Raw genomic sequence first — 25,550 nt, 5'->3', positions numbered from 1 at the left:
TTTGTATTTCGGTCTGTGCAGGTTCAACAAAAAAAGTAAAACCACTAATTAAATATAAAAAAATCACACACAGCATATATCAAAGATAAGAGTGGTCAATACGTTAGCAGTTCAGACATGTAGAAAATTGCTATGGGCAGCTAAAGATATCAGGGGAAAATCTCTGGGTAGCAAGAATAATGACAGGAGATTTTTTTAAATATATTTATTTAAATGTTTAAAAATACTTAGAACACAATTAAGTCTTAGCAGTAGCGTGAGGGGGTGAAGAAGGTGCCGGGCGAGGGCGATGCTGACGGAAACCAGGCCGACTTCCGGGTTCTGGGCGGAAAGCCAGGCACTCAAGTTTCCCCCTTCCAGGAACCCGGAAGTACCCGGGTCAAGACCTACCCGGACGGATAAAAGGAGCCTGGCGGGCCAGGAGAGGGCCCTGGCGGAAGTGGAGGAGGGAGCAGCGGATGCAGAGCTGGGAGCAGCAGATCCGGAGGATCAGGGGAGGGTGTAGGGGAGGAGGAGCCCTCAGGACCCCTGGACCCCACAGAGATGGAGTGCCGATCCCGGACTGCACGCGCCACAATTATGAACTCCTAGGTTACCATCAAAGTCGTGGCAGGCGAGACTGGCATGAGAGCAATGAGGACGACACACTCCCCTCTCACCAGGAGTCCCCCATGGGACGGTCGGTCGGCGGACGGACCCCTCACAAGTGGTGCATTGGCCGGGAAGCTCGAACCCGGGGCGGCGACGCGGATCCTGGAAGAGCAACCTAGACCGGTGGTGCAGCCCAAATGGAGCTCCCGATGGGCATGGATACCAGACAGCAGACCCTGCATCTGGTGGCCCAACTATTACAGCAGCACCAGCAGACCGCCATGAGGCAGATGAATGTGCAAGAGCACATGCTGCAGCAGCAGATACGGGGGGGTCTATACCCCGGAGAGTTCAATATGCCAAGGATGATGAAGGAGGACGATGTGGAGGCTTTCCTGGAGTCCTTCGAATGAGCAGCCCTGGCCGCAGGGATAGACCGGGCGAAGTGGGCCGGTCGCGTGGGGGTCCTGTTGGTGGGCCCGGCTCAAGCGGCTTATCGGGCTTTATCACAGAGCGAAGCCGTGAATTATGACAAGGTGAAAGCTGAAATATTGCAGAGGTTAGAAATTACCCCAGAGAAACACAGTCAAGCTTTTCGAGAAGCCAAAACAAGGAGCGAGAGGAGCCCTAAGATGTTGTGGCAATTCCTCACCGATGAGTTAGCCAAGTGGCTGAGGCCAGCTGAGGCTATTAAAGAGGATATTTGTGACCAGGTGTTGCTGGAACAGTTCCTCGCGGATCTGGGGGAGAACACGCAGCATTGGGTCAGATGTCACGGGCCCACAACGTCACGCCAGGCCCTGTGCTTGGCGGAGCAATATGAGGCAGCCCAAAAGGGACTACGCCTAGAAAGAGGTATGTTGGGACGCGAGGGCCCTCCCAAAAAGGGGAAGGGAGGTAAAAATGAAAGGACACCGGAGAGAATGGACTTCTTTTGTTTCCGCTGTGGAGGAAGAGGACATATGGCCAGGGTTTTTCCGGTAAGCCCAGACTATCAACCCGCCAAAGAGAGACAGTACCCTGGCAGGTCCGGGAGAGAGCGGGAGTCCACGAGAGAGGAACCCATGGAGTGTGGGGTCTGTGCAGGGGTGGGGGCTTCCCCCCAACCTTTACCCAAGGTTCGAGCTTGGGTGGGACAACGCCCCTTGATGGCCGTGGTGGATACTGGGTGTGCCCAGACCCTGGTCCGGCCGTCTATGATTGAGTGGAGGCAAGCCCCCCGATGAGCCGGAATTCACCTCGTTTGTCTTCATAAGCAGAGGTCGTATTTTGAAAGAAGGGTCCTAGACGTACGCGTGCAGGGCACCTCCCGACGCCTGCCGGTTGGCCTGAGCGAGGAGATATTGTACCCCATGATTTTGGGAAGGGACTGGCCGGAGATCTTTGAGGTCCTGGCGAAGCTCCAGCCCCAGGATAAACCCCTGGCGGGTTTAGCCGGAGGGGAAGTTGAGAGAGAGAGCGATGTAAAGCTGGAAGACCTTGCCAGCGGCAACCAGTTCAGGGAGGCCCAAGAGGAGGATGTAGAGCTGCAACCCTTCAGAGAGGAGGCGGTCACCTGGCCCCGGCTGCAGGTAAGCCCCAGCGTGAATCGAGCAAAGGGACCCCGCATAGAAATAAGGCTGGGTTTGTTGTATCGCATTAAGCCGGGTCAGCGGGCAGAGGAGGAGGTAGAACAACTCCTGATTCCCCGATCCTATAGAGCCCCGCTACTGCGGTTAGCACATGGGAATCCTATGGGGGGACACCTGGGAAAACGTAAGACGGAAGCTCGATTGACGCGCTGGTGCTTTTGGCCTCATCTGTATGAAGATGTAGAAAACTTCTGCAAAGCATGCGAAAAACGTCAAAAAGTGAGCGCTAACAAGCCCCCCCGGGCGCCCCTCCAGTCGGTGCCAGTGGTGCAGGACCCATTTGCAAGGGTCGCCTTAGATGTAGTGGGCCCATTACCTCGTAGTGCGGCGGGGCACCAGTTTATTCTGGTGCTCATTGATTATGCCACCCGCTTCCCAGAGGCCGTACCCCTGAGGGCAGTGACGGGGGTTAAGGTCGTGGAAGAACTTATGAAGTGGGTAACTAAGTTTGGAATCCCTAGAGAAATAATAACCGATCAGGGGTCGAACTTCATGTCGGCGGTGGTAGCGGCACTGTGCAAAGTGTTGTGGATACACCACCTCAAAACGACAGTATACCACCCTCAAGCCAACGGGTTGGTAGAGCGTTTCAATGCTACCCTAAAGGGGATGCTACGGCGTTGCACCCAGGAGGACCCCCCAGAGATGGGACTCGCTAGTGCCGCCACTTTTATTTGCGGTCCGAGACGCCCCACAGGCCTCGACGGGCTACTCCCCATTCGAACTGGTCTTTGGACATCGTCCCAGGAGCTTGTTAGATATCGTGCAGGAAGGCTGGGAGGACGATGGTCGCGTAGGCCATAAGGCGGCCGAATACGTACAGGACCTACAGGAGCGGCTTCGCCTGGCCCAGAAAACGGCTCACGATAACCTGGCCATAGCCCAGAGGCAACAGAAGGACCGGTATGACTGAGGGACAAAGAAGTGGGAATTACAGCCAGGTCAGAAGGTGCTGATGATGTTGCATAGTGCCAATAGCAAGTTTGAGTCACGGTGGCAGGGACCGGTGACGGTGGTGAGGCGAGTGGGCCCAGTGGATTATGAAGTACGGAGGGAGGGTAGATGTCGGAAGACACAGGTTTTCCATGTTAACCTACTAAAGGAGTGGCAGGAACCCCAGGGGCTCCTGCTCGAGACAGATTGGGAGGCTGAAGAACAAGAAACTCAAGGGCGGGACCCATCACCAGGCCCCTCCAGGGATGTTCCCAAAGCCGAGGATCGGCAACTGAGGAACGGACAGGAACAATGACTGCAAGAATTAATCCATGAATTTAGAGATGTCTTCACAGAGAGCCCGGGGAAGGCGAAGGGAGTTGAACATGCTATTGTGACGAAGAGGGGCCAGGTCGCAAGGGAGAGGTGGCAGAGGATTCCCTTTTACCGGCGCCAACCTATTAAGGAGGAGCTAGACAGAATGTTGGTGCAGGGGATCATTACCCCCTCACATAGCCCCTGGCAGAGTCCGCTAGTGGCAGTAACAAAGCCGGATGGCAGCTTGCGGCTGTGTGTGGATTTTAGAAAGCTAAATGCAATAACACAGTTCGACGCCTTTCCCATGCCCCAGGTGAATGAACTGGTGGAGCGGATAGGACAAGCTAACTTTATCTCCACTTTAGATTTGTCGAAGGGGTACTGGCAGATCCCCTTACGGCCAGAAGACCAACCAAAGACAGCTTTCGGCACGCCGTGGGGTTTGTACGAGTTTAAAAGGATACCCTTTGGGTTGAATGGCATGTCAGCGACGTTTCAAAGACTTATAGACTGGATACTCGCGCCCCACCAGGAATACGCTGCAGCCTATATAGACGACATCGTGGTATACCCCCAGACATGGGAGCAACATGTAAAGGCCTTAAGGGCAATTCTGCGAGAGCTGAGGCGAAAAGGTCTGACGGCCAACCCAAAGAAGTGTGCCCTGGGCAAAAGCAAGACGAAGTACTTGGATTTCTTGGTTGGCAATGGGCAGGTGAAACCACTGAGAGATAAAGTGGAGGCCATCCAAAACTATGAAGCGCTGCTGACAAAGAAGCAGATGCAGGTGTTTCTCGGTTTGGCCAGTTATTATCGACGATTTATTCCCCAATTTGCCGAGGTTGCCAATCCCTTCGTCGAGACAACCAGGGGGTGAGAGCCCCACAAAGTAAAATGGACTCCGGAGAGACACAGAGCCTACGAAGAGCTCAAGAAAGCACTCTGTCAGGAAGCCATTCTTCACACGCCTAATTTCAATGTCCCGTTTACTCTGCAGACGGATGCTTCGGCCTATGCCCTGGGGGCAGTCCTCGCCCAGGAGGTGGACAGAGTGGAACGACCAGTAGCGTTTGCTAGTCGTAAGTTAAACGACAACGAGCAAAGGTATTCTACCATTGAGAGAGTGTTGGCTATAAAGTGGGGTATTGACTACTTTAAATACTATCTGTTAGGCCGGGAGTTCTGGTTAGTAACAGACCACACTCCCCTACGCTGGCTTAACTCCACTAAAACAGAAAATGCACGAATCATGAGGTGGGCCCTGGCACTCCAGCCATTCCAATTTCAGATTGGATACAAACCGGGGCATACTAACACCGTGGCAGACTTCTTGTCAAGGCATGGGGGAATGGGACCACAGCCTGAGCCACAGAAGGGGGCCCCCCCATTGCAGAAAGGGCAGGACGGGGGAGGCGACAATCAGAGTAAAGAAGCGCCTAGCGGCGTCTTAAGGGGTGGGGTATGTGAGGGGGTGAAGAAGGTGCCGGGCGAGGGTGACGCCGACAGCGGCGGAAACCAGCCTGACTTCCGGGTCCGGGCGGAAAGCCAGGCACTCAAGTTTCCCCCTTCCAGGAACCCGGAAGTACCCAGGTCGAGACCTACCCGGATGGATAAAAGGAGCCCGGCGGGCCAGGAGAGGGCCCCGGCGGATGCGGAGGCAGGAGCAGCAGATGCGGAGATGGGAGTGGCGGATCCGGAGGATCGGGCGAGGGTGTAGGGGAGGAGGAGCCCTCAGGACCCCTGGACCCTGCAGAGACGGGGTGCCGGTCCCGGACTGCACGCGCCACAATTATGAACCCCTAGGTTGCCATCAAAGTCGTGGCAGGCGAGACTGGCGTGAGCCCAGTGAGGACGACACACTCCCCTCTCACCAGGAGTCCCCCGTGGGACGGTTGGTTGGCAGACGGACCCCTCACAAGTAGTAAAGACACATTACTAGGAACAGATGTTAACAACGTTAATAAATATTTCTGTTCTATATTTGGAAACAAGCAAGACTATGTTTTTTCCTATGAGGAAGATTAAATGCTTATTTTGCAATGTCTTGGCTTTGCATGCAGCACTGGAAAAAAGTCTTCTGAAATCTAGAAATTTCCTCTACTAACCAGCTTAAAGACACAATTTTAATTCTGTACATCTTACTGGTGTGATTGCAACAGGACTACTGTCAGCAGCTGTGGTATCCACTGTAATAACCCTACTACTAACTATGAAAGGATGTAGATAATAATACTGTATTTATTCAAATCCAAGATGCGTCTTCCCCCTCCCCACATTAAACATGGGGGAAAAGAAACCTTGGTCTGGTTTCAAATATGGTCCAGAGCAGGCAGCTGCTGCAGCTCCAACTCTGGCTCTGACTCAGGGGAGATTAAGCAGCGTGAGAAGGGAGCACAAGGGAGTCTGTGCTGTGTGGGGAATGAGCACAGGGCAGAATGCACAGTATAGGGGAGAAAGCAGGGAGTCAGCATGGGGAAAACTGTGGAATAAAGAGTGGGGGTGAGCATGGGGAAAACTGTGTGGTATAAGGAACACAGGAGAGATCACATGGTGTGGGGTGAGCATTGGATGACCATGCCATGCACAGGAACATGTGTTCTGTGCCCCAGACTGGAGCCAGAGTCAGAGCCACTGCAAAGGATAAGTAGAGGGGGCAACAAGCGGTAGATTAAGGAAATAGCCACGGGAGAAGGTACTATAGGGAGGCAGGTGGCAGGCTGGATAGAAAGCAGGGAGCAGGCACAGAGAGATGCAGGCGCTGGTGGGGGGGGTGTAAATGGTAGGGACAAGTGGTAGGGGGCAGACTGCCTGTCTCCCCACTGCTGCTTTTCATACTACTTGTCTCCCTGTATCTGCTTTCCCTCTGCAGCAGTGGTGTTTGGGTGGGGGGGCAGAGGATGAATTTAAAATGACATAATAATTAGATTCTATGCATGGAAAATTACAACAAATTTATCATTTTCCATGTATAGGAGCTAATTACTGGGACAAAGGAGGAAGTTCTTAAATTCACAGTCATCTTGGATTCAGAAAAATATGATTTAAAAAAAAAAAGAGTACAGAAAACAGCCATAAAAATCACCGAACAACCCAGGGAAATGTTTTACAGCAAAAGATATGGTAGAGTCCAACCTCTTAAGTTGACCAAAAAGACTTGAGGTGATTTGAATTCACTCACAGAAGAAACTGCTGGAAATTGGGTGGAGTGAACGTAAGGGCACTTTTACATATGAGAAAGCCACAGTGAGAAAAAAAATAAAGAATATGATCCACAGGAAAGTGCCTATTAAAGTTCAAATATGGCATTTTTTAAACAGTGAGGAAGATCAACAATTCCCAAGGAAGCTAGATGTACTGAACTCCAGTTATCAGAACATGGTAGAATGAAATGGCTTGTGATATAATCAGGAAAACTGGATGAGCTATTAGTTCTAACCAAGAACTACAAACACATGGATTACGAAATTCAGTTCAGAAAAACAGAGAAGGTAACACCAATATGAAAGTTTCTCAAACTTTCCATCATGTGTATTCTAGCTGATGCTCTTCAGAGTACTTGCTGTCCTCACACTCCTAAACTTATTCATGTAATGGTAAATTAAATGGGTTATATGTGGTGATATGCTTGATTATCTTCTTCCATATCAGCAAGGATCAAACTTCCTGCAAGCCTTGGTGAGAGAGGGGAAAGAAGAGAGAGAAAGTTTAAGTGCTAGTGTTGGGGTCAAAGATGCTAAAAATAAAGCAAAGGAAAGGAGCTTCTATAAATATATTATTATAGGAGGAAAAGTGGTAGCTAACTGCAAGAAGAATCAGCTGACTCTTGGTATGTTTAGGAAAACTCACCAAAAATTAACTAAGAATGAACAAGAAAAGTGTTTTGAGCAAAAAAAAAAAAAAGATTGGCAAGTATGAAAGCTTCAGGCTTGAGCAGAATCATTTCTGAAAAGCAGATACTCAAGAGAAGATGATGTAATAAGAAATCTAGGGGGAAAAAAACAGACCCAGAGAGAGGGAGTCTCTGCCAGTGCGAAATGAACCTGCTGGAGCCAGCCAGCCTAGTACAGCCCACTAGAATTCTTCCTGGCTAGTCTAGCTGTACGTATTCTAAACAAAGGTATCCAACCATAACTATGGTATTGTATAGGTGTGGTCATTAGTAAATGCAGCAATATTGTCATATAGGGTTAGTTACTCTTATAGTGTTTTAGAACCTTCACTTAAAGTAACCATGAAACTGATACTGGCCTTTGGGTATAATAAAGGAAATTTAGTTGAACATCTTCTATGGTCAAATTCCAACAATTAACGGCAATAAAAAAAACACAGAATTTCCATATAAGAAAGAATATTTCTTACTAGTGTAGAGATGTCCACTGACTGGTATTCTTCTACATTCTCAAGATCTGTTATGTTTACTGTTATTCTTCTTCTTTGGATCTGAAATAGCAATAAACTTTTATTCTTGTTTTAGAAAAATGTTAAAGGTAGTCCACACTAGAACAAAGACACTTTCAATAGTGAATGGACACTCAAAACAAAGAAGATTAAAAAACAAAACTAAAGACAAAAACACATTCTATTTTCTTCTTATTATTACTGTGTGGAATCCATTCCTATGTTATATGGAAACCTGATCCTAAAAGTAACGAACATTATAATAAACTGAACTCCAGTGACATGTTTCCTAAAATAATCATAGATTTCATAGACATTAGGGGCTGGAAAGGACCCTGCAAGATCATCGAGTCCAGGCCCCCTGCCATAGGAAGGAAGTCTGCTGGGGTCAAATGATCCCAGCAAGATAAGCATCCAGATGTTTTTTGAATGAGTCCAGAGTAGGTGCTTGCACCATGTCTGGGGGGACATACCCTGGACACTCAGACTGTAAAGAAGTTTTTCCCTTATGTCCAATCTAAATTGTCCTTCCAGAAGTTTGTGGACGTTACGCAAGAATGTAAAAGTTTATTTTCTTTCCAATAGTTTAATTCTACTCTATGCAGCAATAAAACACTGCTAACAATTCAAAACTCAGTACACATTCATCTATAACAAGATGCTATGAAACCGATCCAGATTATTTGGATAAGTACCAAAACTTGATTTAAGTGGAATTTAGATGAATTCATTTTGGTTTGTAAAAATCTCTAGGCACACAGACTTCATAGCATGTTCAGATTTGAACCAGTTCAAGCAGTAAGTGTCATATTCCAACTAATTAGATTAATTTTTCAATGTAGGCAGTATCTATTATTTATCTATTATCAGTATTTATTATTTATCTATTTATTATCTATTATTCTACCTGCAAATCTTTCTGCTGGTGATGATGACGACCAAGTTCCTCTTCCTTTTTTGTTTTCTCATTGTCAATGGAACATAAATGTTGCTGAAACTCTGACAATTGTGTCTTTTGGTTCTCAATTTCTTTTGCAACATGACTTAAATAAAAAATATAAATATATAATTTGTCACAAAATTATTTGATGGTCTCTCTTCAGTTTCTAGCTGATACAGAATATAAATATATAAATATAAATATATAAATTACTACTTAGAACCTTGTTGATAAACTTGGCAGCAAGGCTAAATACCTGAACTAAAAAAAGATATTACTTCTAAAACTGCTAATATATCTTAAGGTCAGCTGGGCAAATGCCTCCAATCAAAGCTAAAAATCATTGAGTAGTGTAAAAAACTTGTCCTAATGCTTTCTCATACTGTTCTTTTTACAAAGGATTTCAATCACTAAATCTTTCACTGTAGCACTTCTAGTGAGATGTTAATCCACTTAACTGCAAAATGCTTTACTTCTACATATATTGGAAAAATACTTAAATATAACTTTTCATCATTAGAAATGTGATCAGCATCTCTGCTGACTACAATTTTAAAAACATCCCTGATGCTAGGTTTCAGTGTTGTTAAAAATGGACAGATTAAACAGGAGCCAAAATGTCAGGTTTTGTAGAGTTTTTTTTTTAATTCTGACCAAGAAAAATGACGCACATATTTAAGTTTCAAAAGATATACATATATATCTATTTACTTTATCTATACTACAGCTCAACTTCCAACATAAAACTATTTAGTAATGCTAACTGTGCTTCATATTAACCACACATGCCACAAGCTCAAGAAACTCAGCTACCTGAATCTATTACAAAAATATTTCTGGAAAAAATATTTATTTTAATAAGTCTGAAAAAAGGGAAAAGCCTTTTCCACAAGAGAAAAAACAAACAAACAGAGTTCACTTGATATGAAAAGAAGAAGTCAGCGGAAGAGTCCCTGCTTTCCAGTATAGAAGTTGTTGGGTTTTTTTAAGATTATTTTTGCTATAGAACCCTCAATCCCATCACAGAAGAGCTGAAAGCCAAACACTAAATAGAAAACAAACATCACCTTGACAATCCTATACTTTTACACTTCACCAATAGATGACATTACCTTATGTCTGCGTCCACATCTTTACTTAGGAACTTAGGCCTGGAGTTTTCAGAGGAGTAATATCGTCTCTCAAACACCTGATCACCTTCAGCAGTGAAAGCTTCTCGACAATTTTTCGGAGGTTTATTGCTCTGCATTACTTGACGAGCTACATGGTTATTCTGAAAAACACAACACATTTAGCATACTCATAAAGCAATGGTTTTAAATAGCAGCAAAGCAGAGGGGAGTGTAGATACATCCTACCCTCCAGTGTATCTACTACTCCCCGCAGCTTGAGGGTAGGGCTGGGATTCAGAGTGACCTAGACAAATTGGAGGACTGGGCCAAAACGAATCTCATGAGGTTCAACAAGGACAAGTGAAAAGTCCTGAACTTAGGATGGAAACCTCCCATGCATCAGTACATGCTGACTGGCTGGGCAACAGCTCTGCAGAAAAGGACCTGCAGGTTATAGTGGACAATAAGCTGAATATGAGCCAGTAGTGTGCCCTTGTTGCCAAGAAAGCTAACAGCATACTGGGCTGCATTGGTAGGTGTGCTGCTAGCTGGTCAAGTGAAGTGATTATTCCTCTCTATTCAGCACTGGGGAGGCCACATCTTGAGTACTATGCTCAAGTTTGGGCCCCCACTACAGAAAGGATGTGGACAAATTGGAGAAAGTCCAGCGGAGGATGACAGAAATGGTGAGGGGTCTGGGGCACATGACTTATGAGTAAAGACTGGGGAACTGGGCTTATTTAGTTTAAAGAAGAGGAGACTCAAAGGAGACTTAATAGCAATCTTCAGCTACCTGAAGGGGGGTTCAAAAGAGGATGGAGCTGGACTGTTCTCAGTGGTGGCAGATGACAGAACAAGGAGCAATGGTCTTGAGTTGCAGCAAGGGAAGTTTAGGTTAGATATTAGGAAGAATGTTCTCAATAGAAGGGTAGTAAAACATTGGAACAGATTACCCAGAGAGGTGGTGGAAGCTCCATCCTTGGGGGTTTTCAAAACCCAGCTAGACAAAGCTTTTCCTGGGATAATCTAGTTGGGGGTGGTCCTGCTTTGGGCAAAGGGTTGGGCCAAATGACCTCCTGAGGTCCCTTCCAGCCCTAATTTTCCATGACTCTATGATTCAAAGCATATTTAGATTATATATCACCAAAAACTTTTTTTTACTGCTAGAACAGTAAAGCATTGGAATAGAGCTCCCAGGAAAGTTGTTGTACCTCCTTTATTAACAGTTTTCAAGAAGAGGTCAGAGAAGCTGACTGTTAATGAAGGAGGTACCACAACTTCCCTGAGATAGTCTAGGAACAGTACATCCTGCGTAAATGCAGGGGGTTGGACCAGATGACAGATGAGGTCCTGTACAGCCCTATGAATTCATTACTTTATGTTGATATTGATTTTAAAGGCAGACAATATCAAAGAAATAAACTGCACTGTTTTTTAGATATATAGGGAGTAAAAGGAAGGCCCAGGGAGGAATAGGACCTCTGCTAAATGGGCAGGAACAATTGGTGATGGACAGAGGGGACAAGGCTGAACTCCTCAACGAGTTCTTCGCCTCAGCGTTCCTAAGCGAGAGGCATGACAAGTCTCTCACTGGGAGTGTAGGGAGGCAGCAGCAAGGCACCAGACTTCCATGCGTGGACCCTGAGGTGGTGCAGGGTCACTTGGAAGAACTGGATGCCTTTAAGTCGGCAGGCCCGGATGAGCTCCATCCGAGGGTACTGAAGGAACTGGCCGACATCATTGCAGAGCCACCGGCGGGAATATTTGAGCGCTCGTGGTGCATGGGTCAAGTCCCAGAGGACTGGAAAAGGGCCAGTATGGTTCCCATTTTCAAGAAGGGGAGGAAGGAGGACCCGGGCAACTATAGGCCAGTTAGTCTCACCTCCATCCTTGGCAAAGTCTTTGAAAAAATTATCAAGGCTCACATTTGTGAGAGCCCAGCAGGACAAATTATGCTGAGGGGAAACCAGCATGGGTTTGTGGCAGGCAGATCGTGCCTGACCAATCTAGTCTCTTTTTATGACCGGGTTACAAAACGCCTCGACGCAGGAGGAGGGGTGGATGTCGTATACTTGGACTTCAGGAAGGCCTTTGATACGGTATCCCACCCCATACTGGTGAACAAGTTAAGGGGCTGTGACTTGGATGACTGCACAGTCCGGTGGGTGGAGAATTGGCTGGAGGGTCGCACCCATGAGTCGTGGTGGATGGGTCGGTTTCGACCTGGAAGGGTGTGGGCAGTGGGGTCCCGCAGGGCTCGGTCCTTGGACCGATACTCTTTAATGTCTTCATCAACGACTTGGATGAGGGAGTGAAATGTACTCTGTCCAAGTTTGCAGATGACACTAAGCTACGGGGTGAAGTGGACACACCGGAGGGCAGGGAGCAGCTGCAAGCAGACCTGGACAGGTTAGACAAGTGGGCAGAAAACAACAGAATGCAGTTCAACAAGGAGAAATGCAAAGTGCTGCATCTAGGGAGGAAAAATGTCCAGCACACCTACAGCCTAGGAAATGACCTGCTGGGTGGCACGGAAGTGGAAAGGGATCTTGGAGTCCTAGTGGACTCCAAGATGAACATGAGTCGGCAGTGTGACGAAACCATCAGAAAAGCCAATGGCACTTTATCGTGCATCAGCAGATGCATGACAAATAGGTCCAAGGAGGTGATACTTCCCCTCTATTGGGCGCTGGTCAGACCGCAGCTGGAGTACTGCGTGCAATTCTGGGCGCCGCACTTCACAAAGGATGCGGATAACCTGGAGAGGGTCCAGAGAAGGGCCACTCGTATGGTTAAGGGCCTGCAGGCCAAGCCCTACGAGGAGAGACTAGAGAAACTGGACCTTTTCAGCCTCCGCAAGAGAAGGTTGAGAGGCGACCTGGTGGCTGCCTATAAGTTCGTCAGGGGGACACAGAAGGGAATTGGTGAGTATTTGTTCACCGAGGCCCCCCCGGGGGTTACAAGAAATAATGGCCACAAGCTAGAAGAGAGCAGATTTAGACTGGATATTAGGAGGAACTTCTTCACAGTTCGAGTGGCCAAGGTCTGGAACGGGCTCCCAAGGGAGGTGGTGCTCTCCCCTACCCTGGGGGTCTTCAAGCGAAGGCTAGATTTGTATCTAGCTGGGGTAATGTAGGCCCAGCACTCTTTCCTGCTTATGCAGGCGGTCGGACTCGATGATCTATTGAGGTCCCTTCCGACCCTAGTATCTATGAATCTATGCACAGTAAATCATCTACACAAGATGGTTTATTGCGCAGTAGATTAGTTTATTGCGCAGTATAGCATCACCATCTACATGTGCTCACATTCACTTTGCAGTAAATCAGTCTCCTGCACAGTTAGCTACTACCTATTCATAAATGTTAGGGTCAGAAGGGACCTCAGTAGATCATTACGTCCTATATATAAATATAGGTAGTATTCCCAGCCTCTGCTCACTTATCGGAACAGCCAGTTATGCCTGGCATGGAGCTAACTGCTCTGGGGAGCAAGTGGGGGCTGGGAATCTAGCCCTTGCTTGTCCCCTAGAGCAGCTGGCTCTGCACTGGGAGGAGCTGGCTACTCCAGGGGACAAGGAGGGCTTGATTCCCAGTGCCTCCTCTGTCCTCCCCCTCAGAGCAGGCAGCTTCGTGCCAAGCAGGGCAGCTGCTGGTGAGCCCTGTCACCCCCACCTGGCAGGGGGCTTGCCCACAGCTGCCCCATACCCTGGACAGACCCCAGAAAACACTTCTGTCCAGCAGAGGGACTGCTGGCAGCTGTATCCAGAAATGCTTGGGGCCAGGAGAGCTCTTGCCACCGCATGGGCAGCTGTCTCTTGGTTCCATACACATTAGGTCCCCTCTCAATATGCATGGGGCCAAAAGACAGCTGCCACTGCGGCTGGCAGACCTCTTGGCCCTGTGCCCACTGGGACCACCCCCGTGTCTCTTGTCACACCCCCTGGGCTAGGAGGGCAGGCGGAGCCTGGAGTTCCTCCTAGCTGCTGCAGTGAGGCAGAGCAGGGCAGGACCAGCCCTGTACTGAGCTGCTCCCAAGAGGGAGCACATGTAGATGTGATCCCCCTGAAGGCTTACTGCACAGTAAAAACCTACTTCAAATTAATATCACATGTAGATGTGCCCATTTACTGGTATAGCAGACTTTATTTCAAACTAATTTTCACAGATGCACCTACTTCAATATCTGCATTTTTTTACCATTATCTACTGCAGCGATAGCAAACATTACTCTGCAGGCTGGATCCAACTCACAGTGGCATGTCATCCAAACCCAGGGCTCCTGCACGGGCCAGGAATTTGGAAGCAGGGTGAGAAGGGCAGCGCCTGCTGCCAGATTCTGGGGACAGATCCTCTTTGGGGATTTTTTTCAGTGCAGAAGGGTGAGTGATGGTTGTGCTAATTCCCATGCTTCTCCAAGCTAACACAGTGGCCCATGCACTCACACAGTTAATACTACTGCTGCCAGTCACTCTGTTACCAGAGGTAAATCTGTAGTCCAGATCTGGCCCAGGAGAACAAATGATTCTGCCACCCTGATCTAGTGCTGCAAACAACAACAACATAAAAAGTTGCTTGATCCCTCTTTTTGTTATTTTTAACCATCTTTTGTAATTGTTTCTTTGCAGACAATATCCATTTTAAAATTGAACCAAACACAATGTTGAGTTTAGTCTTACTTTAATTAGTAGGATTGTTTCTATCTTCCGTATGTCAATCAAACAATTGGCAACCACTGCATTATCTATTTCCAAAGCTGTAAGGACTGATGGGAATTCTGAATGATAGACTGCCCTAAAAAAAGGGAAAAAAGACACAAATTGTACATGCACGGCCAGTTATAAAAATCCAGTGATCTTATCTTAGAAGATGCACTGCATATTGCTGTAAAGTCAAGTGGATTAGGGTGCAGAACCAACAGTTAAATACCATACTTAAAGCTCACCTCTGTGTAACCTCATAAATTTCATCCCGAAATCTATTTACAATTATTTGTGGCCGAATCCCAGATGCATAATATCTTGACATCAAGGTTAAAAGTGTTCTCTCATCATTATGATTATCACAACAAAATGCCAGAAGCAGATTCTTTAAACAAGATTCAACAGCCAGAGCAAGTTCAGCATCTTTGAGACGAATGAAAACACCTAAGGATATGAAACAATGAAATCACATCAAATTAGAAAACTTACTGATACCAAGTCCAGGCTCATAACTATTAGTATCTGAAAACATTTATGTTAAACTAGCAGGACTGGTAGATACTGGTTCAATGACTGCTTCTATAAAGTGTAACAAAGGGACAATTAATGGGCTAGGCATTCCTACCTTAGGAGTAGAAAATGCAAAACCAAAAAGCATTGTACACCTTACTAACAAATCTTGTTCAATAAAGTCCCCGGTTCATGTCAGAAGGTAAGCACAGGGACTCTGGTGGCAAACTTTTTAAAGTGGTCCTTACCTACAGGTCCAACAGGTTTATGTTTAAAACGCCCTTGTCTGCAGGCTTCTTCAATTGCTTCAAGGAGGACTGGCATTTGTTGCCCAAATCTCTTCAACTGATTTGTTTTACTCTCTTGCAGCTCCCTCAGCTCTCTCTGCTTGGCATGCACTGCTTGTCTCATTTTATCTTCTTCTTTCCTGAGAAGAAAAGTGACTGCTGAGCAATCCTGTAATAGCTTATCTTGTCTTTAATTAAGTAAACAACTTTTCAGAAAAATCTCATCTCTCAAAAGTTACAGTAATGAAGATCTGACAATGTCACGGTAAAATTCATTTCAATTGGAAAGTGACTTTTAAGCTTCAAGAAATGTAAGGGACAATGGGAGACCACCAAGGACCATCCTCATTTTTGTATCGCATGCTGATTTATACAATAGTGGTATACAAAGAGAAGTAGTACAGTACAAACAGGGGTAACCACAATGCAAGTAGGAAGAAAGATTTCCAACAAAACAACTGTATACTTTTTGAAGTTATATTAAAAATGTGTTAAATTTTAACTGTTAGGTATAAATATGTACAAAGTAGAGAGAGTAACATTAAGGCAGATTTAGAAAGCAAAGTGCAAGCTAGAATATTTAACATACACTGCCCTACAAATGAAATGAAGAGACCTATAAACATGGCTTGGTCATTTATCACATGGGTCTGGCCATGTACAGTCTACACAGACAAGTATTAGCATATCAGTAGAATCCAAATTATGCCACAGTAATTGCATTCAGTGGTAATTATGGTAAATAGTGCCTCCCAGAAACAAACTATTCTAAAAGCAGCAGCAGAAAGAGTACTAATGTTAAGTTGCTCAAAACTAACAACAGGCTGCATAAGTAATACTAGGGGTACATCAATAAAGATTTTTGGGATGATACTGATGGCTGCTTATTAATGAACCATAATGTCAATTTTTCTTTTATTAGTGCCGATACTAAATCAAGCAATGTACTGCTGCACTTTTAAGTAATACACCAGCAGCAAGCAGCATCAATTGTTAAATCTCTACCTACATTACATCACCACCATTGCCCATCAGTAGGTCCAGCTGCCAATTTCTGTTTTAGAAATCCAATTCTATATAAAATCCTCCTGCTATTGCTGAAGAAGAGGAGTTGGCTATGACATGGGCATCCAGTAATAATCCCTCCATAATACCAACTACAGTAAATCCTCCCCGGGGGGCCAGCAGGGTGGAGCCCAGCATCCAGCCCTGCGCCCCCACTCCCCACCCCATCCAGCCTCAGCCCACCCCATACAGGCTCGACCATGTTCCGCCCCCTGATCTCACTTCCCCCCAGCAGTTTGCATCCGGGGCTTCTCCCCCTCACCCAACCCTATTTCCTCACCTCCTCGCGCCACCGCTTCCTCCACAGAGGGGGCAGCGGCCGTGCTGAGACAGCCAATCATAGTGTGAATAAAGTGTTATGGACAGACAGACTAACTAAGGCTTTTATAATAGAATAATCCAACTTTTAACAGCAGTAGCTTCTTCTGCATCCAGCTGGCTGGCCAGAAATTCCAGTTAATAGAGTGTGCCGGTTACTAAAATCCCAGTTAAAATGGCTTTTACTGTACCTTCTAAAAATGAAACCTACAGCTATCTCTGACTTGTGAATAATATGTATTACATTTATATCAAACAACAAGAATGTACTTTTTGTAGAAAACAATGATTAAATCAAGGCTTCCTGACCAGTGATCCTGTTATTATCCCCATATGTCAACTCCTATATGTCACAGAATGCATTACTACAGGTCATCTTACTAGATGCTTAGAAAAGGAAAATTCATTTCTAAATTAACAGTTACCACTGTACAAATGTGTCTATTTTTTGGTGGAGAATTAATCATAGGGCCTACAATCAGATTATAATTGTAGTTTTTAATTAGGTGTAGAGAGATCCCCAAGATAATCTTACAGAAAATATATACTCTTATACTAAATTAATGTATCTTAGGAAATGTAAAACTACAGTGTAAATTGAAACTCAATGCTCCAGGGAATGCTAGGAAAATACAGCCAACATAAATGATCAAGCGCCATTTGCGATAAAGTTAGAGAGTCATGTTTAAATGAAAAATTTAACTTACTTTAGTTTGGCATATTCGTCCTTGTACTTATATATAGCCTGCTGAATCAGATCCAGTAGTTTACTAACCATGACCTCTTGATCACACAATGTCTTTAACTGTTCTTTCAAGTGGGTGATTTTTCTCTGTTTTTCCAACTTCTCAACTTCCGAAATCTGCTCAGCACTAACACTATAAATTACAATTTAGTATTTTTAAAACATGAAGTACAAATGACAGAGAAAACCAGAAATTAAAAACATTGTATAATTCTCTGAGACGTACTATTATTGTGCAAGCTTTATTAAGCAACAAAATTGGGGTGCACCAATAAATATTTTTTTCGTCGATACCAATGGCCAATTATTAACCAGCCATATTGGCTGATACTAATCTAATAGTCGATATGCTGCCTGGCAGCTTGGAGGGCAGCCTCCTGTCGGTAAGTCTGTGGGAGGAAGGAGGGTGGAGGGGGCAGATCAAGACCCCCATGTTGAGGGAAGGAGTGGGACAGGGGTAGGGGCAGGCACTGTCCACCCAGGGGCAGGCTGTGGGACGGTTTGTCCAGGGGGCGCAGCATGGCTCCCTGCCACTGCGTGTACCCCTGGGGGAAGCATGAGAGGAATGTGCCCCCCTGGATTTGTATTAGGGATGAGGGCAGGTTGCCTGCTGTGGGCTCAGGGCCAGGGCAGGTGGCAGTGGTGGTAGGAAGGGTGGCTGTGGGGTGGGCTACAGCCAATGCACCCTGTAGCCACTCCTCCCAGAGACACCGCCACCTGCCCTACCCCCGCCTACCCTAAGCGCAGCCCCAGCCCAATGCTCCCTCTCGCCAGCACAGCCCCTAGCTCAAGCAAGCAGCAGGGAGCCCACCCCCACCCTGTGCACAAATCTGGGGGGCACATGCCCTCCATGCCTCCCCTCGGAGTGCATACAACCTTAATTATTTCCAAGGGGCTAAAAAGCAAGCTGCAGAAGTGTGGCTAAAGCAGAAGGCCCCTTTCTGAGTCACAGCAACATAAATCTTTACAGACATTACAACTAGTCTGGTCAACAAAGTGAAAAAAGCAAGTGACATATCGATCTAACCAGTGTTAAACTAATCTAATCTAATCTAATTAGAGCAAAAGAGTTTACCTGTTGGCCTTAAAATAGATAATACAAAAATACTATATTATAGTTTTGATTTAAAACTGTTATTTGCTGCAGCTGATGTAACCAAACATTTCCTGTAATACAGGCTTGTCCAACATACAGCTGGCGGGTCGCCATGTGGCCCGCCAAGGCATTTTCTGTGGCCTGCGGTGCTGTGACGGGAAACGAAAGTAAACACAGTTTACTTTCATTCCTGCCCCTTGTCCCTCCCCCAGCCCCTCAGCAGCTTCCTAATGGCTGCTGAAGGGCTGGGGAAATGACAAGGTTCCCACACGCACCGCGTCAGCTTGACATTGCGGACGTGGTGCGTGTGGGAAGACGAGTGCAGACCCAGCCCACCTCCTCCCATCCCCAGCAGCACGTGGGGAAGCCACCGCTTCCCAGCCCGAGCAACTCACTGCCCCTCACCTGCAGGCGAGAGGCAGCCTGGCTTGGCCACCCGGCCCCAGGTTGCTGGCGGAGGCAGAGGGGTGCAAGCAGGTACCTCCTTCTGCTGGGCTGTCAGCATTGGCCATGCCGCATGGGGCGGCCTCGGGCTCGGGCGGAGCCTGCACTCGCTGCGCCCCGAGGTGCTGCCGGGCCCCAGCTCTGGCTCCCTCCAGCCCTGTGCGGTGATGCAGACCCGCAGAGGTGGCACGGTGGCCAGGCTCGCCCTCGCCGTCTGCCTTTGCCACCTCCTGCCTGGCCGGGGCGCCACAAGTAGGGCCAGGCTGGAAACATGGCGCCTCTCCTAGGCCGGGCCGGTGATTGTGGGCTCCCGGCACCTGTGTGTGTGGGGGGGGGTCCCTGACTTTTACAGTCCCAACCCAGTGTCCCTCACTGCTCCTACCTCCAGACCCCAGTTCCCCAGTGTGTGGGGAATGGGGGGCCCCCAAATAGCCCCTTGCAGGCTGGAACTCTGCCAGCCCACAAGAGAAAAGCCACAGTTACATGTTTTTCTCCTTTAAAGGAGAACCCACTTTTAAAGTTTGCTCATGACCCTTTCATATATTCTTGGGACCTTCATTGGTGTCAAAGGTCATGTGACATCACTTCCTGATGTGATAACCACGTCCTGTGAGGGCTTTGAATATGGCTCGCCGGCCACTGGGTGATAAAAAGTTTGTGATCTGGTCCCACATTCAAAAAGGTTGGACACCCCTGCTGTAATAGATACATGAAGTAATTAAATAAAATGTAAGCAGTCTTGTCAGTGAACATGATAAAAGAAGGAGAGGCCTGGTGGCAGGGAACATTCCAAGATGGTGAAGTCAAGAGATAAGAAATCCTTCCTACAAAAAATTGCAGTTTTTTCAGATTAACACTTTCCAATTAACACCTAATTAACACTTTTCAAGACCATATGAAAACTGATTCGGTCAAGTCACCAACGTCTCAGTAGAACAAAGAAATTCAATCCATACGCCATATCTGCTCATAGCTTACTCTAAGAAACATTCTGTTTGAGTAAATCATGTATAGATACAGGGTATAGACTAAAGTAAACATTTGAGCAAAACCAAAATAAACCACTGCCGGTCTGCATGCCACTCTCCTGAGTCTCCCTGAAAGGGAGGTGAGACTCTATATTATGATGTCATGAGTAGCCAGATACTGGGATAACTATATACTTTCAAGGTGCAGTAAGAGGGTAGGCTATGGAACTAATCTCCTCCCTCTTATGAGAAGTCAACCCACCAAACACATGTAGTCTAGACAACAACATTATTCAACAGAAAATTGGCTAGACTATGATACTTTCTACCTGTATGGAAGATCCAAGTGAAAGGGACACACATTGTTTATAACAAATTACCCCAAACAAAATTAAACGTCACTAAAATAAAGACAAAAAAAGAAAGCAAGTTGATAATTGAATGAGCAGATGTAGTGTTGTAATACTACGTATATAAGTTCTACATAAAAGGTTGCTCCAGTTAATATTTTCTGTATTCAGCAAATCCCCCACAAAAAGAGAAGCAGCCGCTTATCTTTTTTACCACAGAACCTGATTAAGATTTTTCATTGTGTTTGTATGTCCTAAACACATTCCTTGCTCCTCAATCCATTGGCATAATTTAGCAATGTTCAGTTAGAACATCAGCATTTCAGAAAATAAATGTTATTAAAAAGTTGCTTTTGTTTTGTCCAATCAATCATCAATCAATCACTCAATACAAACAGTCCTTCAGTTACAGAAAGAAGTAGTTTTGCCAGATGTCTTTAAAGTGATAGAGCCTGGGAATTACTCACTCAACCTGACATTGCTCAAATGACTAAATTCTTGCGCTACAGGCAATTTTCTCATCCAAATCAGAAAAGCTCATTCACTCCATAATACATCTTACATTATAATTATACATCCCTATATATTAATTATAACATTTACCTATTTTTCAGTTCTTCAATCCGTTTGTGTAATTGTACAGCATCTTTTTCCATGTGCTTTAATTCACTTTTTGAGCGATTATAAAGTGCCTATGAAGAAAATGAGACAGATAGTTTATTCATTCTTATTTCGGTTGGCTTGCGTGGTCTTCACAAAACAAAATTTATACCTGCATTATTTTGACAGGTCAGCTATCTCTGATGAATGTTCTTTCACAATATTTCACAATATTTCAAAAGAAGATCAATGCTTTAGTTTCAAATCAGTTCTTTTTCTAATTATGTAATTATATTAATGTCACCCTAATAAATGTTTAGTACAGGCAGAAAATTTTGCACTAACTGACTTTTATTTCACTAAACCTCTGCACAAGATGCAGGAGTCCATCTAGGTCAGGGGTGGACAATTATTTGGGTTGGACAGCCATTTAATGAGTTTTGGTGATCTGTTGAGGGCTGGGTGTGTACATATGCTCACTCACTCCCACTCTCACACACAAGCTCCCTGCAGCCAGACTAAGGCTAGCGCCAGAGCAGCAGCAGGAACATGAGCCCACCTGGGGCTGTAACATCTTATCTCTGCTCCTCCCTGTGCCCCACCACCACACTACTCAACTTGGCTGACACCAGCAGGCAGGAATGGGGTTGAGAGCTGCACTGTGTCAGGAGTGGGAGTTTGGTGTTTGTAGCCCTGCAGAGCTAGACTGTGTGGGGATGGGGTCAAATGCCTCTACCTCTTGCAACCCCATCCCCACTGTGCAGACCCTGTCTGGGGGGACTAGGGTGGATGACTCAGTTCACCCCCCTGCCTGCCCCTGTTTCTTGGCGGCCGAGCGAGGCACTAGCTTCTGCTGGGGCAGTGGGGAACATGGTGTGGAAGCAGCCTCGCCTGCCCACCCAGCACCACAGAGTTGTACTTCATCTCTCAGGCTGCCATGCAGTCAGGGCTGTTTCACCCAGCGTTCCCTGCCATGCCAGTAAACGCCAGAGAGAGAGCTGCCACCCATGGCCCACCAATTGATTCTATATGGCCCATGGGTGGATGGCGGCTCTGGCTCCAGCCTCTGCTGGCACCGTGGGCTGGACAGCATCAATTGGTGGGCTAGATGTGGCGCATGGATAGATTTCTAGGTAGATTTCAGAATTGGGGCTATCATTAAAGGCTCCGGAAGCTTTTTTCAACCAACCTCAGCTTCGTTGTGTGCTTTTCTTTTTGCTTCCACATCTTCTTTCAAAGAAATACACTGAGGCTTTAATGCTTGTGTTTCTTCACTTATCTTTTCTAATTTATCTCTAATGACCTCATACTTTTTCTCTGCTTCATTTACTTTGACCTTTAAAGCAAAATAGAGAACAAATTTGTTAAGAACTAAATGTGATCGTTATCCAAAAGCTGTTTGTTGGATTATGCAAAAAGGGTCCTCTCTGACTCCCTTAGGATGGGGCACATGACTCTGAGAGATACCTGTCCTGGGCATCTCATCAGTTTCTTGAAATGAACACTCTTTCAGTGGGAAGCTTTCTGAAAAATGGGACAAAAACATTCACTTGAAAAAAATAACAGGACAACCAGGGCAAGAATTTAAAAGTGGACTGTCCCAGTAAACATGGAACATGGGTCACCCTATCAACAGTTTATTCCATATTACCTGACCATCACAGCTCACAAATTTTTGTAGCGCATAAGGGGAAAAAAATCCCTCTGACTCTGCAATGATAGAAAATGAATGAACATCCCCTCTTAAGAGCTAGTCTCCACTGAACAGTATTGAAACACACTGGAAAAACAGTGCAAAGATCATTAACTTGACCATGGTTCAGGCTCCTAATGAACAGTGAAAAATGGCATTAGTGTTTTTCCACTTAAGCTGTACCATAAAAATACAGATGTTTGATAATCTAATTACCCAAGGAGAATTACAGGTTCAATACATTTCACTGATTCACTATGACAAAAGATAACTATAATCAACATGGGGCTTAAAAGACAAACATATCTACCTGCCATTCATTTAGCTTCTGGACACACCTGTCATGACGTCCTTCTTCAATGCTAATACCATCTTTGATTGTTTTGATTGCTTTTTCTGCTTCACTGACCTAAAACATGGAAGTCTATATCATACTGTTCAAGGTAACTTGAAAACCTTGAAAAATGAAGCAAACTTGAAAATAAATACATTCCGGAAGCAAATATCATATCAAAAGTTACCTGTGCCCATGCCATCTTATGTTTCAACTTTTCTAGATTGTTTTGCATTTCATTCACAAAATCAGTACTCTTGTATCGTTCCTTTTTTTCCAAATACTGCCCCTTAAGTTCTTGAAGAAGCTAAAAAAAGTAAAGGATTAAAATGCTATGGAAAACAAGAGGCTGTAACACAATATTTAGTTTTAGAAAGGATATTTTTTTCAAAAGCTTGAGAGGAAAAGAATCACTTTAATTGATACAGAAAAATCATTTATAGCTTACAGTATCCATTTATTTTTATAGGCTCTTCCAAGCTGTTCTTAAATGTAGGAAACAGTCCCTGTATATGGTAAATACCTCTTCTCCTTTTTGTATCTGGAGATTTGTATTTTCTTTGGTCTTCAAGATGTAAAAATAATCATCTTTCATCTGCTGTAGGTGGGTTGCCTTCAAAAAGAACTAAATTGAAGGAAAGAAAGATAAATTTCTGTTTTGGCAGACTATGTAAAATGAATTTTAGAAGTTTGGGTATTTTCAAAATTAACTCAAAAAGCATCCACCTGCTGCTCTGGGAAGCCTGGAGAGCCTTTCAAAAATATTCTAATGGATACAATCAGCTTGATCAAAAACAAAATATCCAGTAGCAAGAATAACAAAAATGTACCAGTTTCCCAAACAATAATGAGTTACCCTTCTATCCATATAAAAATCCATCTTTTCCAACACAAGAATAGTTCTTGTGCATTTTGAAGATAATTAATCTCAAGTATCTGAATTTGACAACTTCCAAAATGCTCACCTAAAATACTACTTGTAAACCTGTTTTGAAAACTCCAAATGTAAATATTTTCCACTTTATCCAGAAAACAAATATAACACACAAACACACAGATTATACACAAACACATATATATTTTATACTTGAATGTGTGTGCGCATATACACATACGCATTCACGAGAACATGCGTGCATGTGTGTGTATCCCTCTTTTTTCTTTTGTAGGATGACCTTTAAGAACCTAACTTTTGTTTCAAAGGGTGAAAACAGATGGCTCCTTTCTGCCACCATAATTTGTTTTTATGGCAGCACGAAGGCTAATCAAACAGATATCCATACCCTTGTTGTGCCACAAAAACACAAAATTTGTGACTGCAACAAAGGTGATAATAGTTTCTGCCACTTTATTGCAGCAGACATCTTAGGTTTATGGCACAAAACCATGGTTAACATGGAGCTGCTTGTGCTCTCCAGCTGCCCCTGACAAGTACTCCCATTGCTTAAAGGACCCAATCCTATACTAATTCCTGTGCAGGATCAGATTCTTCAAGCCCCAGGAATACCTGTCCTGCTTTCCCTTCTTACAGTGATGAGCCCAGGGCAATCTGTGGCATGTCTGTAAGTAGGGAAAGATGGAGTTCTCCATGTACAGACAAGACACACCTTAGAGAATCTCTGAGGTGCATCTCAAAGCAGGGAAACCTGGGGTTTTCCACTTAGAGATGTGTCCTTGGCGATCTCCAGGGTGTGCCTAGTTGGGGAAAGCTGGGGTTCTGTGCTTAGAGACATGTCCTGGGGAGTCTCTGTATGTAGAGAAAGCTGGGCTTCTGCAAACATGTGCCTGCTGGAATCTCCAAGGCATGTCTCTAAATGGAGAAATCCAGGGTTCTCCACTTAAGTAGATCTGTCCCAAAGACTGCCCGAGACATGCCTCTGCAAGCAGGAAACCCCAGTTTTCCACATTTACAAAGACAGAATCTCCAAGGCACTGTAACCAAGGAACATGGCATTCACTGTTGCTCAGGACTGAGCCCCTACCCGATGTGGGATAATGGGTGATGCGTCTTGCCCAGTGAAGTGGAACAGCTGTAGCAGGACACATCCAGCCACAGCAGATATGCTTCATTTGGCAATGTCTATTTATACCCAGTGTTAAAGAAATTATTTAACAATAATTATATTTTATTTAAATGAAAGTGATTCTGATTACCTTGTATTTGGCACCTTCATTTTTAGATTGCAAGAACTGCTTACTCATCTCTTGGGTTAAAATACATACAGGGTTATCTACCTGTAACAACAGAATGTTTTTAGTTTGAAATGACTATAAATAAATATTGAGTATTTCTGAAAGTTAGTACATTCACAGAAATGGAAAATCAAATTCCCATTTTTCCTCCACTTTCTTCTATCAAAAGTGACTCAGCCATGATCTGAAGGAACAGGCCACAAACAAAGCTAAAACAACCCAGTCTTCCTGTCCCCTGAACACTAAGGACACTGACACACATGCAAAGAGCCTGGTTCAACACGCTGGTTGGAGCAGACTCAATTAATTAAGTCTACTGGAG

At 45.2% G+C, this 25,550-nt stretch overlaps 1 protein-coding gene across 2 annotated transcripts in view; it reads right to left on the bottom strand.

The window, feature by feature from the left end:
- LOC149872619 (structural maintenance of chromosomes protein 6-like) overlaps positions 1 to 25,550 on the bottom strand; it is a 74,864-nt gene that overhangs the window by 28,588 nt on the left and 20,726 nt on the right. The window contains exons 7-19 of one of the 2 annotated variants that reach the window (XM_090031826.1): positions 25,190 to 25,270; positions 23,559 to 23,660; positions 23,223 to 23,342; positions 23,012 to 23,110; positions 22,198 to 22,344; positions 21,012 to 21,100; positions 17,513 to 17,683; positions 15,384 to 15,562; positions 14,868 to 15,069; positions 14,602 to 14,716; positions 9,924 to 10,084; positions 8,779 to 8,914; positions 7,833 to 7,913 (exon numbers count right to left, since the gene is read on the bottom strand). In XM_090031826.1, coding sequence (XP_089887952.1) covers positions 7,833 to 7,913; positions 8,779 to 8,914; positions 9,924 to 10,084; positions 14,602 to 14,716; positions 14,868 to 15,069; positions 15,384 to 15,562; positions 17,513 to 17,683; positions 21,012 to 21,100; positions 22,198 to 22,344; positions 23,012 to 23,110; positions 23,223 to 23,342; positions 23,559 to 23,660; positions 25,190 to 25,270 — 1,683 coding nt within the window. The remainder of the gene's footprint in view (positions 1 to 7,832; positions 7,914 to 8,778; positions 8,915 to 9,923; positions 10,085 to 14,601; positions 14,717 to 14,867; positions 15,070 to 15,383; positions 15,563 to 17,512; positions 17,684 to 21,011; positions 21,101 to 22,197; positions 22,345 to 23,011; positions 23,111 to 23,222; positions 23,343 to 23,558; positions 23,661 to 25,189; positions 25,271 to 25,550) is intronic. The other variant, XM_090031827.1, reaches the window with a different exon arrangement.

Source organism: Crocodylus siamensis, chromosome 1 (genome assembly GCF_052110815.1).
Source record: "Crocodylus siamensis isolate JL-2025a chromosome 1, ASM5211081v1, whole genome shotgun sequence".
NCBI lineage: Eukaryota > Metazoa > Chordata > Crocodylia > Crocodylidae > Crocodylus > Crocodylus siamensis.
This window is presented reverse-complemented; position numbering and strand designations above follow the sequence as displayed.